General features: G+C 42.3%; 1 protein-coding gene across 1 annotated transcript in view; it reads right to left on the reverse strand.

Moving 5' to 3' along the window:
• MAP3K15 (mitogen-activated protein kinase kinase kinase 15) overlaps positions 1-16128 on the reverse strand; it is a 147409-nt gene that overhangs the window by 85007 nt on the left and 46274 nt on the right. Inside the window, exons 5-6 of the mRNA XM_037742818.1 lie at positions 12567-12735; positions 9516-9622 (exon numbers count right to left, since the gene is read on the reverse strand). Of these exons, the coding sequence (XP_037598746.1) occupies positions 9516-9622; positions 12567-12735 (276 nt within the window). The remainder of the gene's footprint in view (positions 1-9515; positions 9623-12566; positions 12736-16128) is intronic.

Below are 16128 nucleotides of genomic sequence, written 5' to 3' on the forward strand. Positions count from 1 at the left end.
AAAAAAAAAAAAAAAAAAAAAAAAAATACAGGCTGCCTAACTCTCAAACCAACACTTTCCCTACAACACAAAATCCCTTCTTTATAAGTCCTTCAGCACAGATATAAATGTATCCTTTCTGCATTGCTGAAATAAGAGCTGTGATGCACTACAAAGTGTTCACACACACTGAAACACAACTGTTCTGAATCCTAAGTGAAGCATTATTCAAATTCATTTACTGATAATATTTTATCTAAAGTGAAATGTAAATTCCCATCCTGAATTGAGAAGGGGGTTATACAGGGTTGATTTAGTGGCTCTTGTGTCTCTTTAGAAACTCGTCCAGGAAAATCTGAAAGGCTGTCTCCCTCCCAGTTTCTCTTTATCAATGTCCTTATCTTAAGGGCAACAGCGACCAGGATGAACGCCTGTGAAGTCTCTCAGCATCCGCTCTAAGGCGTAGGAGGCTGAATCTACAGGAAAGTCAATGTTTCCTAAGTGGAACTGTGGCTTTTCTCATTTGTGTGAAATCCTCAGGCAGAGGGAAATAAGGCAGCTTTTCCAGGGTTAGTGTCTCCTGAATTTCCAGTTTGATCTTCCAGATTCAACAACGCAACCAGAACTTCAGAATGCAGACAACGGGGAATGTCCACAAGTAATTGATTCAGAGTGTCAAGTGTAGGCCCTGGTAGCAACTTACATAGGTCAGGATTTTCCTCAGGAATGGTTAATCATTAACAGTTTACCCTGCATGTCAAAATGTATTACAAATAAATTCCCAGTCCTTATGTCCTCAACTGATACCTGAGACTGGTAACTGCAATACATGCTACCATGAGCCTCAAAACATTAATCAAGTGAGCAACTGGCAAGGCTGTTAACACTGTTAACTAATTTTCTGGATGCCCAATCACAAAAGATATGTTAAAACAAAGTCTCCTGTATCTGACCTTACTGTTACGGAGGAAAAATACGTTAAACCACTAGAGGAAGTTTTAAAAAAAAAAAAAAAGCATGAGAAAAACATAAGGAATTGTATTCTTAAATCTCACTGATGTAAAATTTGATGTTAGGTCAGGAAAAATTTTACTTGAAAGTCCTTTACTCATTGTATTCATTAGTCTTAGCTCTCTCAGTGTTGCATTTTCTTAGTCTGACAGAAAGCTTGGTCATAACACTGTTTTCGGTTCAGACTATCATTGAGGATGACCTAACACTGGTGGTTGGAATTCTTTGTTGGGAAATAGAAGAGCAATTAACATTCATCCAGCATTATCTATGCACCAGGCAGCATGCTAAATATTTTACTTATGATATTCTTATTTGATTTTTAGAGCCTCTAATTAATTCTCATCATCCTACTTTTTTTCACAGCAGTCCAGTCCACAGTTTTGTGGGTTGTACACAGCACAGTGGTTCTGGAATATTTCTGAAACCATTCCCCAGTTGAACGCTCTCTGGATGACCAACAGCCAGTTGGGAGCTCCGGACCACTTTCTGGCCACATTACAAGCAGTTTTTTTGTCTACTTTAAACAACTGTAATTCCTACAGACTAAGCCACTTGGCACTTGCCCTGTTGACTCTGTAATCTTTTTATGTAACACTAGGTTATCTCCCGATTACAATGAAGAATTGTAAATGAGGGATAAATGGAGGAGATATCAAACTTTTATGAACTGCCTTCTAGCTACCAGGGGTGGTGCAGTCGTTTGCATATGGCATATCTTATTTAATCCTCACTATAGGCATTACCATCCTGGTTTACAGATGAACACATTCAGCCTTAACGAGTTTAATTAGCTTGGCAACATCATATTGCTGCTGATGCAAATGTCAAAGTGGGTGCTCTTTCTATACCTCAAATGCCTCCCTATAAAGCAGTGGTCTCAACCAGGAGTGATTTTTGTTCCCTATAGGATGTTTGTCAATGTCTAGAGACATTTTTGGTTGTTACATTGGGCAAGGTGTCGGGGGAGTACTATCAGCATCTAGTGGGTAAAGACAAGGGATGTTGCTAAACATCTTAGTCTACATAGAACAGCCCCCATGACAGAGTTATCCAGCTCCACATAGTAACAGTGCCAAGGTGAAGAAACCTGCTCTAAATCAATAAACTTTGAATTTACCAAACGATCCTTTTTTCCTATAAATATCTATATTCATATAAACCCCATCCCATGCAAAATAGTCATCTCAGAGGGCCAGATGCTTATTCTAACAATGTTCTTGTGCTAGCAGCGCGTCTACAAATTTCTCTTAAGAATTTTTTTCAGAGCCAAAGGTATGTTATTTTAAATATTGTCTGTGGTGGCAATCTCTGTAGTTTGCTAGTAGTTTTGGTATTTGGAAATGGTCAAAAGTTAGCCCTCAAATCTGGTAGAGGGATATGGGTGATTGAGGTACACAGTAATAGCCATAGCCAAGCACCTGCTTCATGCCAGGAGTACTCCAAGTTGTACTACATGGCAGAAGCCAGCACCCCATTTCATAAATGGGGGCACTAATGTTTCAGGAGGTTAAGTGACTTGACCACGCCGTAACACTGAAGTACAGAAGCTGGAAATGGAACCCAGATCTGTCTTTAGAACCCATTGGAATGATATTGATTTCCTATGTGCCTTAAAAGCGGCAATTCCAAATTAGCTAGGCATGGTGGCGTGTGTCTGTGGTCCCAGCTGCTCAGTAGGCTGAGGCGGGAGGATCACTTGAGCCCAGAAATTCAAGGCTGCAATGAGCCATGATCACGCCACTGCACTCTAGCCTGGGCAACAGAGTAGAGGAGGAGGACAGGAGAAGAGGGAGATGAGATGAAAAAATAAAGAAAGCTGGCAATTCCAAAGAAAAAACTCCACTCTGACTGATGCCATAATATTCTGAATAATGGCAGCATTGCCAAAATTAATGCAGAACACTGCAGTGAAATTCATTTGAATCAAACAAATTCGCTTGTCTGTATAAGTTCAGGTGTGTATGTGTGAGATAAACATACATGTGTAATTTTTAAATTTTACCTTTAAGCTCTGTTGGACTTGAAAATGTGATTGTTCAAAAACCACCTGTTAACTTCAGTCACCTCTCATGAACTCTTTTCCTGTGCACACAGCCCTTCCACTGACACATGAATAAGTTAGTAAATAAAGGAGGAAGGACAAAAAGGAGGGAACTGAAGAAGGAAACAGACAGAAAAGGAAGACATCATGGGCTCAAGGAGGCCAGTGAAGAGGAATAAAGACAGAGCCTTTTGAGTAAATACTTCTGTAAAAGAAGATAACATGCATTATTGGCAAGGCCACTGCTCAGAAGATAAGACAGTTCATTTATCAAGAAAAAAAATACAACTGGGTTTTTGCTATAAAAAGTATATATACGGCAAAAGTTTCATGGGTATGACACTGAAAAAATAGGCAACAAAAGCAGGATTAGGTAAATGAGACATCTGGCCAGGTGGGGTGGCTCATGCCTGTAATACTAGCACTTCTACGAGGCTGAGGCAGGTGGATTACTTGAGGTCAAGAGTTCGAGACCAGCCTTGCCAATAGGGCAAAACCCCATCTCTACTAAAAATAAAAAAATTAGCTGGGCATGGGGGTGGGCACCTGTAATCTCAGCTACTCTGGAGACTGAGGCAGGAGAATCGCTTGAACCTGGGAGGTGGACATTGCAGTGAGCAGAAATCGAAATTGTGCCACTGCACTCCAGACTGGGCAACAGAGCAAGACTCTGTCAAAAAAAAAAAAAAAATGGTTAGATGAGACGTCAAATTTTAAAACTTTTGGGCATCAAAGGATACAATTAACAGAGTGAAAAATCAACCTATAGAATATAGGAAAATATTTACAAATTGTGTATCTGATCACGAGTCAATAGCCAGAATATATATAAACACACATATACCCCCTCCTACAACTCAACAACAAAAAAGTCAAATAACCTTTTTAAAAAAATGGGAAACGACTTGAATAGACATTTCTCCAAAGATAATATACGAATGGCCAACAAGCAGATGAAAAGATCCTCAACGTCACCAATCAGAGAAATGTACAATGAAACTACAATAAACTATCATCTTATACCCATTAGGGTGGCTAATAAAAAAAACAGAAAATAAGTGTTGCCAAGGATTTGAAAAACTGTATACTACTGGTAGGATGTAAATGGGGCAGTCACTATTGAAAACAATTTGGAGGCTCCTCAAAAAAATTAAAAATAGGCTAGGCATGGTGGCTCATGCCTGTAATCTCAGCACTCTGGGAGGCTGAGACAGATGGATTGCTTGAGGTTAGGAGTTCAAGACCAGCCTAGGAAACATGGTGAAACTCCATCTCTACAAAACAAATTAGCCAGGCATGGTGATGCCCCTGTAGTCCCAGCTACTCAGGTGGCTAAAGCAGGAGAATCACTTGACCTTGGGAGGCAGAGGTTGCAATGAGCCAAGATCATGCCCCTGCATTCCAGCCTGGGCAACAGAGCAGGACTCTGTCTCAAGAAAAAAAAAAGAAGTAGAAAAAAAAATTAAAAATAGGACTATCGTATGATCCAACAAATTTACTTCTGGGCATACATCCAAGAGAATTATAAGCAGGATATAGAAGAAATATTTGCACACTATGTTCATAGTAGCATTATTCACAATACTTAAGAGGTAACCTAAATGTCCATCGAGAGAGGAATGGATAAACAAAATGTGGTCTGTACATACAATGGATTACTCAGCCTTAGAAAGGAAGTTCTGACACATGCTACAACCATGAATGAACCTTGAGAACATTACACTAAGTGAAATAAGGCAATCAGAGAGAGACAAATCCTGTACAACAAGGTTGTTCAACCCGTGGCCCATGTGGCCCAGGATGGCTTTGAATGCAGCTGAACACAAATTTGTAAACTTTCTTAAAACATTATGTGATTTTTTTGCAATTTTTTTTTTTTAGCTCATCAGTGATCGTTAGTGTATTTTATGTGTGGCCCGAGATAATTCTTCTTCTAATGTGGCCAAGGAAGCCAGAAGATTGGACAGTAGTGCCGTGCAATTTCACTTATATGAGGTACCTGGGATAGTCACAGAAACAGAAAGGAGAATGGTGGTTGCCAGGGACTGGGGAAGAGGGCAATGGGCAGCTGTTTAATGAATAGGTACAGAGTTTCAGATTTACAAAATGAAAAGTTCTAGAGCTCTGTTTCACCATATGTGGACATATTTAACCATACTGAACTATATGCTTAAAAGTGGTTAACATGGTAAATTTTATATGTATTTTTTTTTGGCACAATAAAAACCAAACAAAGGCCAGGTGCGGTGGCTCACACCTGTAATCCCAGCACTCTGGGAGGTGGAGGTGGGTGGATTACTTGAGGTCTGGAGTTTGAGACCGGCCTGGCCAACATGGTGAAACCCCGTCTCTATTAAAATATAAAAATCAGCTGGGCATGGTGGTAGGTACCTGTAATGCCAGCTACCCAGGAGGCTGAGGCAGGAGAATCACTTGAACCCAGGAGGCAGAGGTTGCAGTGAGCCAAGATCGCGCCACTGTACTCCAGCCTGGGCAACGAGCAAGGCTCCATTTCAAAAAAATAAAAAACAAAAAACCAAAAAGTTTATATTATGACGGTAGCTTCAATATTTAGCTATCATCCAATGCTCTCATTGCATATGAAAAACCCAGGACATATAAAGGGATAGCACTCCCCTTATTTACAGAATGACACAACTTCAAGTGGAGGGTCCTGCCTTATTTTGGTTGTCTGAAGGACAACCAAAATATATATAAGCTAAAGCCTGCTGGAAGAGTTTAATTGATTATGCCATGATACTATTAACATCAGCTTTAAAAAGTAGCATATGCAGCATGCTGTGGTAAAATTAGGGAGTTCTGGTTTAGATCTCTTATTGACCAGCTGTTATATTTTGGGCCCTTGCCTTTTTGCTTCTTTCTTTCTCCTTTCCAAAACAAAGGATTTGGACTAAATGATTCCTTTTAAGTTGGCAGATTGTGTGGTTCTCTTCACTAGAAAAGCAACGAGTACGTATCCTTCTTTTGCAAGATCCTTTTAGGTGCCTGGAGACAATGCATTAGAAAAGTGGGAAGATGTCAGGCCGGGCACAATGGCTCACACCTGTAATCCCAGCACTTTGGGAGGCCAAGGTGGGCAGATCATGAGGTCAGATCATCGAGACCAGCCTGGCCAATATGGTGAAACCCCATCTCTACTAAAAATAAAAAATTAGCTAGGGGTGGTGGTGCACACCTGTAGTCCCAGCTAGTCAGGAGGCTGAGGCAGAAGAATTGCTTGAACCTGGGAGGCAGAAGTTGCAGTGAGCCAAGACTGGGCCACTGTTGCCTGGGCAACAGAGCAAACTCCATCTCAGGAAAAAAAAAAAAAAAAGTGGGAATATTTCATCGTTTTTCTAATTTTGACAAACATGTCATAAAGAATGCTACTTGTATCAACATGGAAATTAAGACAGCAAGATCATGAACATAAATAGAGGAGACAAAAGGAGGCTCGTGGCTACTGTAGTGATGAGCCCACTCTGCCCTCTTAGGGACATGTGTCCCTCCACCTGAGCAATGACCTGGCTGGGAAGCTCAGAGACTAAGGCTCAGTGACTACTGTAGGTTCTGGAACAAGCATGCAGCCCCTCTGGTGTGGGCTGGATCCAGTCACGTTCATTTAATGTCCCCTGCACACATTTCTAGCGTCTGCAGAGCATCCTTGTCTAGTACTCCCCTTATTTCTAGAATGACACATCAGACATTCCAATCAGTGTCACACATATCCAACTGCCCTGCCACTTGATGAGTAGTTCAAAGAGGTAAATTTTGCCAGAGCTGGCAGTTTCTATCCAAAGATGCTGGAAGTAGAACACGAGTATGTGCCTTCTATTTTGCGACTGGCAAGTTCTGTTTTGTTTTTAACCCGGGACTTTGATTCTGATTTTCTTCTTCTAGACCATCCAGCTCACTGGCTGGATCCCTGGTCAGAAATTCTGACTACATTCATGTATCAAAGTCCCATTTGTAAAAGCAACAGCAAATAAAAATCACTCATAAAGGATTCCATGCCATCAAGCAGCAAGCAGTTTAACTTAAAGTAGCTCTGAATGGGCTCCTGAATTCAGTGAAGTGGGAGGTATCAGGGAAAGCTGACCAGCTGGGGCCAGCTTTCCCACTAACAGGGAGCCCTTGACATCTGAGGGTCAAAAGACATCCATTACTGCCAACCTTCAGTAACTCATTTCTGGCCACGATTTGCTCCACTTCCTGAGAGCTAAAGGTCAACTTTAATGCAGGAAAACTTGTTTCTTGTTCATCACTATTTTCCCCTTTACAGATAAAAGGTAATGCCATAAACTCCCTGAAAACTATATATAACAATTGGATATCTCTTATCCGAAATGCTTGGGACCAGAAGTGCTTTGGATTTGGGGTATTTCAGATTTGGGACTATTTGCATTATACTTACGAGTTGAGCATCCCTAAGTCGAAATCCAAAACACTCCAATGAGCATTTCCTTTGAGCATCAGGTCAGCACTCAAAAAGTTTTGGATTTAGGAGCACTTTGGAGTTCGGATTTTCAGATTAGAGATGCTCAATGTGTAATGCAAACTCCTACTATGCTGACGGCTGGCCAAGTTAAGCCTAAAGCAAAAACGTGAAATTCAGGATCAGATTACATGTGTAAATGAAGCAAGTACTGCAATCCTACAGAAAAGCCTTAGTTTGTTGGAGAAAATGAGGTTCTCAGCACTGAGGACCCTGTCTGGCCCTATTAAATAGAGCCACTGTCTAATAGGAGATAATTGGACTAGAAGGAAAAGACTCATCAAAGAGAAAGGTGGCTCTCCGGTGTGCAATCCCAGCCGATCTGCTCCCAAACTGGAACCGTATTCATCTCAGGATCACTTCATTCTGCTATACCTGTTTCTCCTAAATACCAATTTTCCATTTCTTTCTCTCTCTCTCTCTCTTTTTTTTTTTTTTTTTTTTGAAACAGGGTCTCTACTCTGTCACGCAGGCTGGATTGCAATGGTGCAGTCATGGCTTACTACAACGCCAACTTCCCAGGCTCAAGCAAGCCTCCCACCTGAGCCTCCTGAGTAGCTGAGACTACAGGCACAAGCCATCACACCTGGCTAACTTTTGTATTTTTTGTAGAGACAGGATTTCACCATGTTGCCCAGGCTGGTCTCAAATTCCAGAGCTCAAGTAATCTGCCTGCCTCGGCCTACCAAAGTGCTGGGATTACAAGCATGAGCCACTGCGCCCAGCCCCAATTTTCCATTTCAAATCTTGTTTGACTCTTTTGGTATTTTGAGAAGATGGCAATCTATTATTTCATTCTCTGTTTGACAACAGTTACCTCTACTACGTCTGGGAAAAAGACTTAGTAAAGACTAACTTAAAAGGCCCTTATGATTTTTATTTAATGAGCCAATTTTTTAATAGCACTTACAATGTGCCAGGCACGCTCCCAAGAACCTTAGAAGTGATAACTCATTTAATTGTTGTAAATCGAGCACAGGTAAATAATGGAGCTCACTATGCTGGGGGAACAAAGTTACAAGACTGCTTTTTCAGGCTGAATGAAGACTGGCCTTAATACACAACAATGCTTCACACCTTGGGATGCTGGGTTTAAAGGCTTCTGGGGAGAGAGTAGACACATTTCCATAGTAACATGAAGCTTCCACCCAAAAAGGAATCAGAATCCTAGTATTGTTTGTCGATGTCTAGTACAAACACAAGCTATATACCCAAGAGAAATGTATCTAATATGCGTAGAAAAAGCATGCGCAACAATGTCCACAGCAGCACTGTTCTCAGTATCCCCAAACCAGAAACAACCTAGAGGACCATCAGCAGTAAAACAGATGATCGAGGCACAGCTATACAAAGCACTACGCAACAGAAATGAGAATGAACAAACCACTAATACATACAACCGCACGAATACAATGCTGAAGGACACAAGAGTGTACACTGTGTGATTCCATTTATGTGAAGTTCAAGGACAAGCCAAACTCATCTATGGACATAAAGGCTGCAACAGTGGTGCCTATGGAGGGGGCGACCTCCAAATGGAGCGGGTAAGGACTGCCTGCAAAGGAGCACAAGGGAACTTCTGGGGTGATGGAAACGTTTTCTTTTTTGATGGGAGTGTTATTTCCATGCGTACAGCCAATTATCAAACACAAATGATATACTTAAGATCTGTGCATTTCACTGACTATAAATTTTACCTCAATTTAAAAAGAGATGTGACCTAATGTGTGACGAGATGCATGAAGCCGGGGGTGCCTGTGTTGCTGCTGTCCGAAGCTATTAGGATGGAATGATCTGTCTGATCCCACAGCTAGAATATATATTCCAAATACAAAGCCCATGAGGACAAAGACTGGGCCTTGCCCATCTTCATAACCTTGGCATTTAGCATGTGACCTGGCTCATACTCAATGTTGAACGAAAGAAGGAAGCAGAATTCAACAGGTAGCATGTTTCAAAACCCTGCACATACATTATTGTTCTTACCTATTCAGTGCAAATGCATAATGGAATTTAATGTTATGCTGATCAGCCAAATCACATGTAGGCAGCATCTCCAGTGTTTCCACCAGCTTCACCATCGCATCATAGTCCTGTTGGCAAGAGGTCCCAAAGTGAGCAAGAGAGCAAACACAGCTCTTCACTGATTTTTCTGAATTGTTATAACCATGAGACAGCCTCAGCACTTGAAGACAGGCCCTTTCTTACAAAGGGCATTTAGTGAAGTTACTTGCAGCCTTTAACAGGAGGGAAAAAGGCCAGAAAATAAGACGGATGATAGAACAGAAAAGGAATCCCTGCTATCAAGGGGCAGGAAACATTCAAAGGCAATGAAAGTAAATGAGCCCAGCAGCCAGGAAACAGCTGAGGTTGGGCATGGTGGCTCACACCTGTAATCCCAGCACGTTGGGAGGCCAAGGCAGGTGGATCACTTGAAGTTTGGAGTTAAAGACCAGCCTGGACAACATGGTGAAACCCTGTCTCTACTAAAAATACAAAAATTAGCTGGGCATGGTGGTGGCTGCCTATAGTCCCAGCTACTGAGGGGGATGAGGCAGGAGAATCGCTTGAACCTGGGAGGTGGAGGTTGCAGTGAGCCAAGATCGTGCCATTATGCTCCAACCTGGGCAACAAAGCAAGACTCTGTCAAAAAAATGAAAACCAAAACAAAATAAAAAAACACTGTCAGCAGAGATGTGTGTTAAAATGAACTGGACAAATACACACAAACTTACAGTCAAAGCAGCTAGACCCCAGTCCTTCCTATTTTGCCAGAATCAAATACATTAATCTAAACAAGCGTTTTTCAATCTTGGCACGAGTGACATTTCTGGACCATAATTCTCTGTTGTGGGAGCTGTCCTGGGCACTGTAGGGTGCTGGCCTTGACCCACAGGAAGCCAATAGCACACCACCCCCTCATACCCCCCCCACACACACATTTAGTTTTTACAACTGAAAATGTCTCCAGACACTCCCAAAAATGTCCTCGGGTTGAGAACCATTGCTCTAAACTTCATAAATACCCAGGGAAAAAATGCGACCATGCTTTTTTTTTAAAAAAAAGCTGAGATCATGTCTCAGCTAAGCCCCCTCTTAGCAGTGCCACCTATTACTCTTTCAGCCCAGGCTTAGACTCCTTGGAACTGGCCACCTTGCTGACAAGCAGCCGTACTCAGCAGAGCAGGGCTTCCCACTGAAACCCCGTGCCTGTCCTGTGGCTCTGCACCTTGATGCTGCTGCCCCAGAAGGGAGAAGGCAGGGTATTCCCAGAACATCTTGGCCCACCTTTGAGCCTGAATGGAAGGTTATGAAAAAAAGGGATGCATGAAGGGAAGGACAAAATGAAGCACCTCGAGGGAAGAAAGCCATTCCCATTTTCTTGTCCTAGAGGACATGACCTAATCATTATCATCATCCCTAGTAGCACCTGCTATTAAAATCAGCTAGCTGGCAGGGTGCAGGGGCTCACTCCTATAATCCCAGCACTTTGGGAGGCTGAGGTGGGTGGATCACTTGAGGTCAGGAGTTTGAAATCAACCTGGCTAACAAGGTGAAACCACATCCCCATTAAAAATAAAAAAAAATTAGCCAGGTGTGATGGTGGGCACTGGTAATCCCAGCTACTCAGGAGGCCGAGGCAGGAGAATCACTTGAACCTGGGAGGCAAAGGTTGCAGTGAGCTGAGACCACACCACTGCATTCCAGCCTGGACAATAGAGCAAGACTCTGTCTCAATAAGTAAATAAATATTAAAAAACAAAAAAAAACAGAAAATAAAATAAAATCAGCTAGTTGCATCTGTTTATCACTAGGGGCAGGAGTTCCTTAGTGGCTGACTCTGTTTTAATCCAGGTCATAAATGGATGCCTCCATCCCTTCAATTTAAACACTTCTGGCCAGCAACCCTCAACATGGCATTGTGGAATTCTACAAGTAAGGTACATGACCCTGTGTTCCTCCAAAGGGAAGGAAGGCAAGACACATTTAGAGGGGGCTCAATGGCATTCAACTTGGAGGGAGGAAAGGTTCAATTTCCTTCATGGAACCATAGACCAAAGCCCAGTCTCAGAACCCTCCAATAGCTTCTGATGCTTGTCTTAGAATAAACACCTACATTCTCTTGGTCCTGAATGTGTCTCCACTAGACCTGTTCTCCCTGTCACTGATGTATAGTGGTAAAGAAGGAAGTGACAAAAGCCTAAAGGAAGTCGCACACCAGAGGGGTTAGAAACAAGGACAATGGAGCCAGTCAGTCTCAGTCTGAATTTTGACCTAACTGACCTAACTGTGTGACCTCGGACAAGTCACTTAATGGCTCTGTGCTTCAGTTTCCTCATGTGTAAAATGGGGATAATCAGACCATACACACCCTATATAATAGAGTTGTAAAGAGTATTAAATGAATTCAGATTTGGCAAAGGGCTTGGAACAATGCCTAAAGTTCATATAAACTGTTAAATTCTTAGCTCCTTCTGCTAAACAGTCCTGTTTATGACATCTCTTCTGGTGGGAGTGGTCACACTAGCCTCCATGTGACCAAACCTTCTCCAAAATTTCCACAGTAACAGATAAGCTGGATGATCTATGACCTAGCCACATACCTATTTGTCTATAAAACAGCCACCACCTCTGGCCAGGCGCAGTAGCTCACATCTGTAATCCCAGCACTTTGGGAGGCCAAGGCAGGCGGATCTCTTAAGGTCAGGAGTTCGAGACCAACCTGACCAACATGGTGAAACCCCATCTCTACTAAAAATACAAAATAAGCCAGGCATGGTGGTGCATGCCTGTAATCTCAGCTACTCAGGAGGCTGAGGCAGGAGAATCGCTTGAACCCAGGAGGCGGAGGTTGCGGTGAGCCAAGATAGCACCATTGCACTCCAGCCTGGGCAACAAGAGTGAAACTCCGTCTCAAAAAAAAAAAGAAAAAACAGCCACCTCACCACACACTGAGTATTCAAATACTTCACAAGAAGTTCCTCAAGCCAAGACAGAATGCAGCATACATGAGCCTCAGCTAGGTGGATTTCATACCTGGATATCACGGTAGGACAGGAGTAAGTTAACAATGATGTCTGAGGTCAGAACCTCAGTATTATCCATGCGGAGCTTGATCCGAGCCAGCTCCTTCGCCAGTTCCTCACCTTGGTATTTCTCTCTGGCTTTCCGGATGTCATTTAACAAGGTTTCTTTGTAGTAAACACTAAAGAAAGAAAAACACGAAAACCTCCAGTCATATCTACACATACCCAGGACAGTCTTGCACCCAAAATGGTTCTCACTGATGTGATTTAGGCTAACACATGGGGACTTCAGTCCAGACCTGAGCCTCCCTGCACCAATAAACAGGAGATGCTTTCTACTTATTCACATTTTGTATAAACTGACCAATAAATGACAAAAATCAGTTCATTCAACCTTGAAGATATCTTCCAAGGTGACTCCCATCTGTAATTGGACAACACACAGGACTTGCTGCCAACCAAACCCACTTTCTCTGGCATTTTCAAACATACAGAGGGCAAGAAGGTACCTTTCTTGCATATTTATTTTCCCCACTAGTAACAAAGCCAAACAGAGCTCCAAAACCCATAAAACATACATGAGAATGTCTTTCAAGTGAATTTCTCTATCAGGTGTCTCTCGTTAGTAGTCATTAAGCTTTCTCCAACTGAGGTGAGAGCTGGAAACTGGTGTTGTGTCCCTGAGCAATACAAGATGGGACGCACAGCAGTCATGCCTGGAAACTTATTGACAGTCTTGCTCTCTGTTGCCCAGGCTAGAGTGCAATGGCGCAATCTTGGCTCACCACAACCTTCACCTCCTGGGTTCAAGTGATTCTCCTGCCTCAGCTTCCCAAGTAGCTGGGACTATAGGCCTGTGCCACCACGCCTGGCTAATTTTTGTATTTTTAGTAGAGATGGGGTTTCACCATGTTGGTCAGGCTGGTCTCAAACTCCTGGACTCAAGTGATCCACCCGCCTCAGCCTCCCAAAGTGCTGGGATTACAGGCGTGAGCCACAACACCTGGCCCCAAGAATGGTTTTTCTAATGTAAAATACAAAACTTCCTTCTGGTGGGCACCTAGATAAGCACAAGGAAGTTTAAAAACACTTAAAGTAGTTTAAATTCACACTGAAATATCACCATAGGCTCTCAAAGAGTCAATACGATTATCTGGTACTTGGTTTAAAACCTTGAAAAATGACCTACTTTCGTATACAGTGGTCGAGTTACAACAACCGTAGATTGATTTAAAATATCTTGTCTATTTTCCAAAGGAATTTTTAAGTGGAGACAGGACACTGTCTGATAGTAATACTGTTGCCCCCATTAAGAAGCTGAAATGGGGCCAGGAGCGGTGGTTCACGCCTGTAACCTCAGCAGTTTGGGAGACCGAGGCACGCAGATCACCTGAGCTTAAGAGTCCGCGACCAGCCTGGCAAATATGGTGAAACCCCATCTCTACTCAAAAAGCAAAAATTAGCTGGGTGTGGTGGCGGGCGCCTGTAATCCCAGCTACTCAGGAGACCCAGGCAGGACAATCGCTTGAACCCAGGAGGCAGAGGTTGTAGTGAGCCAAGATTGCGTCCCTGCACTCCAGCCTGGGTGACAGAGTGAGACTCAGTCTCAAAATTTAAAAAAATACAAAAAAAAAAGAAGCTGAAATGGTCTAACTGCAGTGTAAAATTAGGCTGTCCATTAAAAAGAGAGTAAGCTCAATTTAATAATCGTCCTCAGAGAGAGGAAAACAATGAGATAGGGGAAGAACAAATAGTGCTTACTTTCAATAATTACAAAACAACATCAAACAAGTGTACATACACTACATGACCTGGTCCAATGCTCACAAGAGGACCTCCATTAACATTTAAAGAATGAAGTGATGCCCACGGAAAGGATTCTGATAGAAAAACATCGATGCATGGCTTTAGTTTTCTATTTCCTTGTCGATTGCCGTCATCCCATTGATTAACAAATTAGCAGACTCTGCCAGTGTTTAAAATTATGTCACTAATTGAATGAGTCATTAAGTTAGATGCCAGCCATTGCCCATTTGGTGGACTATAAAGGCATCAAAGCTATTAAGTGTTATTTGGTTAGCCTGATAAGTAAAAAGTTGTACTTCAGCCTTATTTTTCAAGGGTAATTCTGAAAAATGATTTTAATAAACTAAGAAACCTAAAAAGAACAGTAACTTTTAGGTAAATTAAACACTGACTTGAGTATGGTTTGGGGACATCAGATATGTAATAAGTAAGCAGCCATTTCTGCCTCTGTAACCAGGGTAGATGTTCCTGATCAATAACAACTTGGAAATGGCTTCAAAGCAATTTCAGCACAGGACTCAAAATAGACTTTATAAATCTATCAGAGTTGGCACTTGAGCTAAAAACTTACTTTCCATCTGTGTTATAGATGTTTTAAACTATAAGCACCACTTCCCCTCTTACTAACTGCTGCCAGACACTGCCAGCTCATGGGGTGGAATTCACCAATAGGTATTTCAAGTCCTCTGAAATTAAATGAAATCACAAGAGTTGTTTGCCTACTGATACATACACACACTGAATGAGAAACAAACTTGAATCCATGTCTTGCAAAGACCTCAATCGTCTGGCAGATCCAAGCAAGTCTACCTCCTTGTCAGACCTGAAAATATGATATTAGGAAAGCTTTCCATAAAACTTCATTGAAGTGTTCGTTTTGCAACCAGACAATAGTTAGCAAGGCATGAGGTTTTCCAGGAATGTGCCACAAAATGTCCCCCATTTGCTCTCTATGTCGGCATGCGGTAACTCATGTTTAGGTTCCCAAACTCCTTTTCCATTAAAGTCTGTAGAAGGTCTGCAGCCAGGGAAGAGGTGATGGGATGGAAAAGGAGACCATTAACACGTGTGTTCCTCATAGCAACACTACAGTCTAACACTCCATGGTTCAGGGTGCCACTATTTGAGCCACAGTGGGACAGGAGGTCCTCTACATTTCGTTTCAGGTTAGCTCTGCCAGTGTTTGGGATTTTCCTTTGTTTTGGAAGGACAAATCCTTCTCCTTGTGACACAACTTACAAGACCAAATCCTTTAAATTGGCTGCAAGCAACATAACTGGATCCTTTGGTTAAGAAGAAGAATTTTTCTGTCTTTCACAGTAAGAACATCTGAAGGTATGGTTTCTTGGGCACTGAGGCTCCAATAGGCGAGCTGACTATTTCGGGGCTACACAGGTAGGAATCACCTAAGCCAAGATTCCAATCTAAAACCTATTCACCTCTGCATACTTCACCTCACCTAATGTAACCCTAAAGAAAACACAGCACAGTACATCCTGAGGATGGCTGCAGCTCCATTCAGCGCATGCAGACTTTTGAAGCACAAGAGCGTAAGATCAGAATGACCTCGCTAAGATGTTTGAAAAGCCTCAACAGCCATGAGAGTGTAAAGCCACGCTCAGAAATAACCTTGAAACACAGAATCTCAGAGCTGAAAGAGATCCTTCAAAAAAAACATCACTGACAACATCCTTTAAGTTGTCTTATCTACAAGAGGGAGACTAGTCAGAGAAGAAAAGTTACATGTCAAGATCAAACAGGGAGTC

The sequence above is a fragment of the Cebus imitator genome, unplaced genomic scaffold, assembly GCF_001604975.1.
Source record: "Cebus imitator isolate Cc_AM_T3 unplaced genomic scaffold, Cebus_imitator-1.0 Scaffold128, whole genome shotgun sequence".
NCBI lineage: Eukaryota > Metazoa > Chordata > Mammalia > Primates > Cebidae > Cebus > Cebus imitator.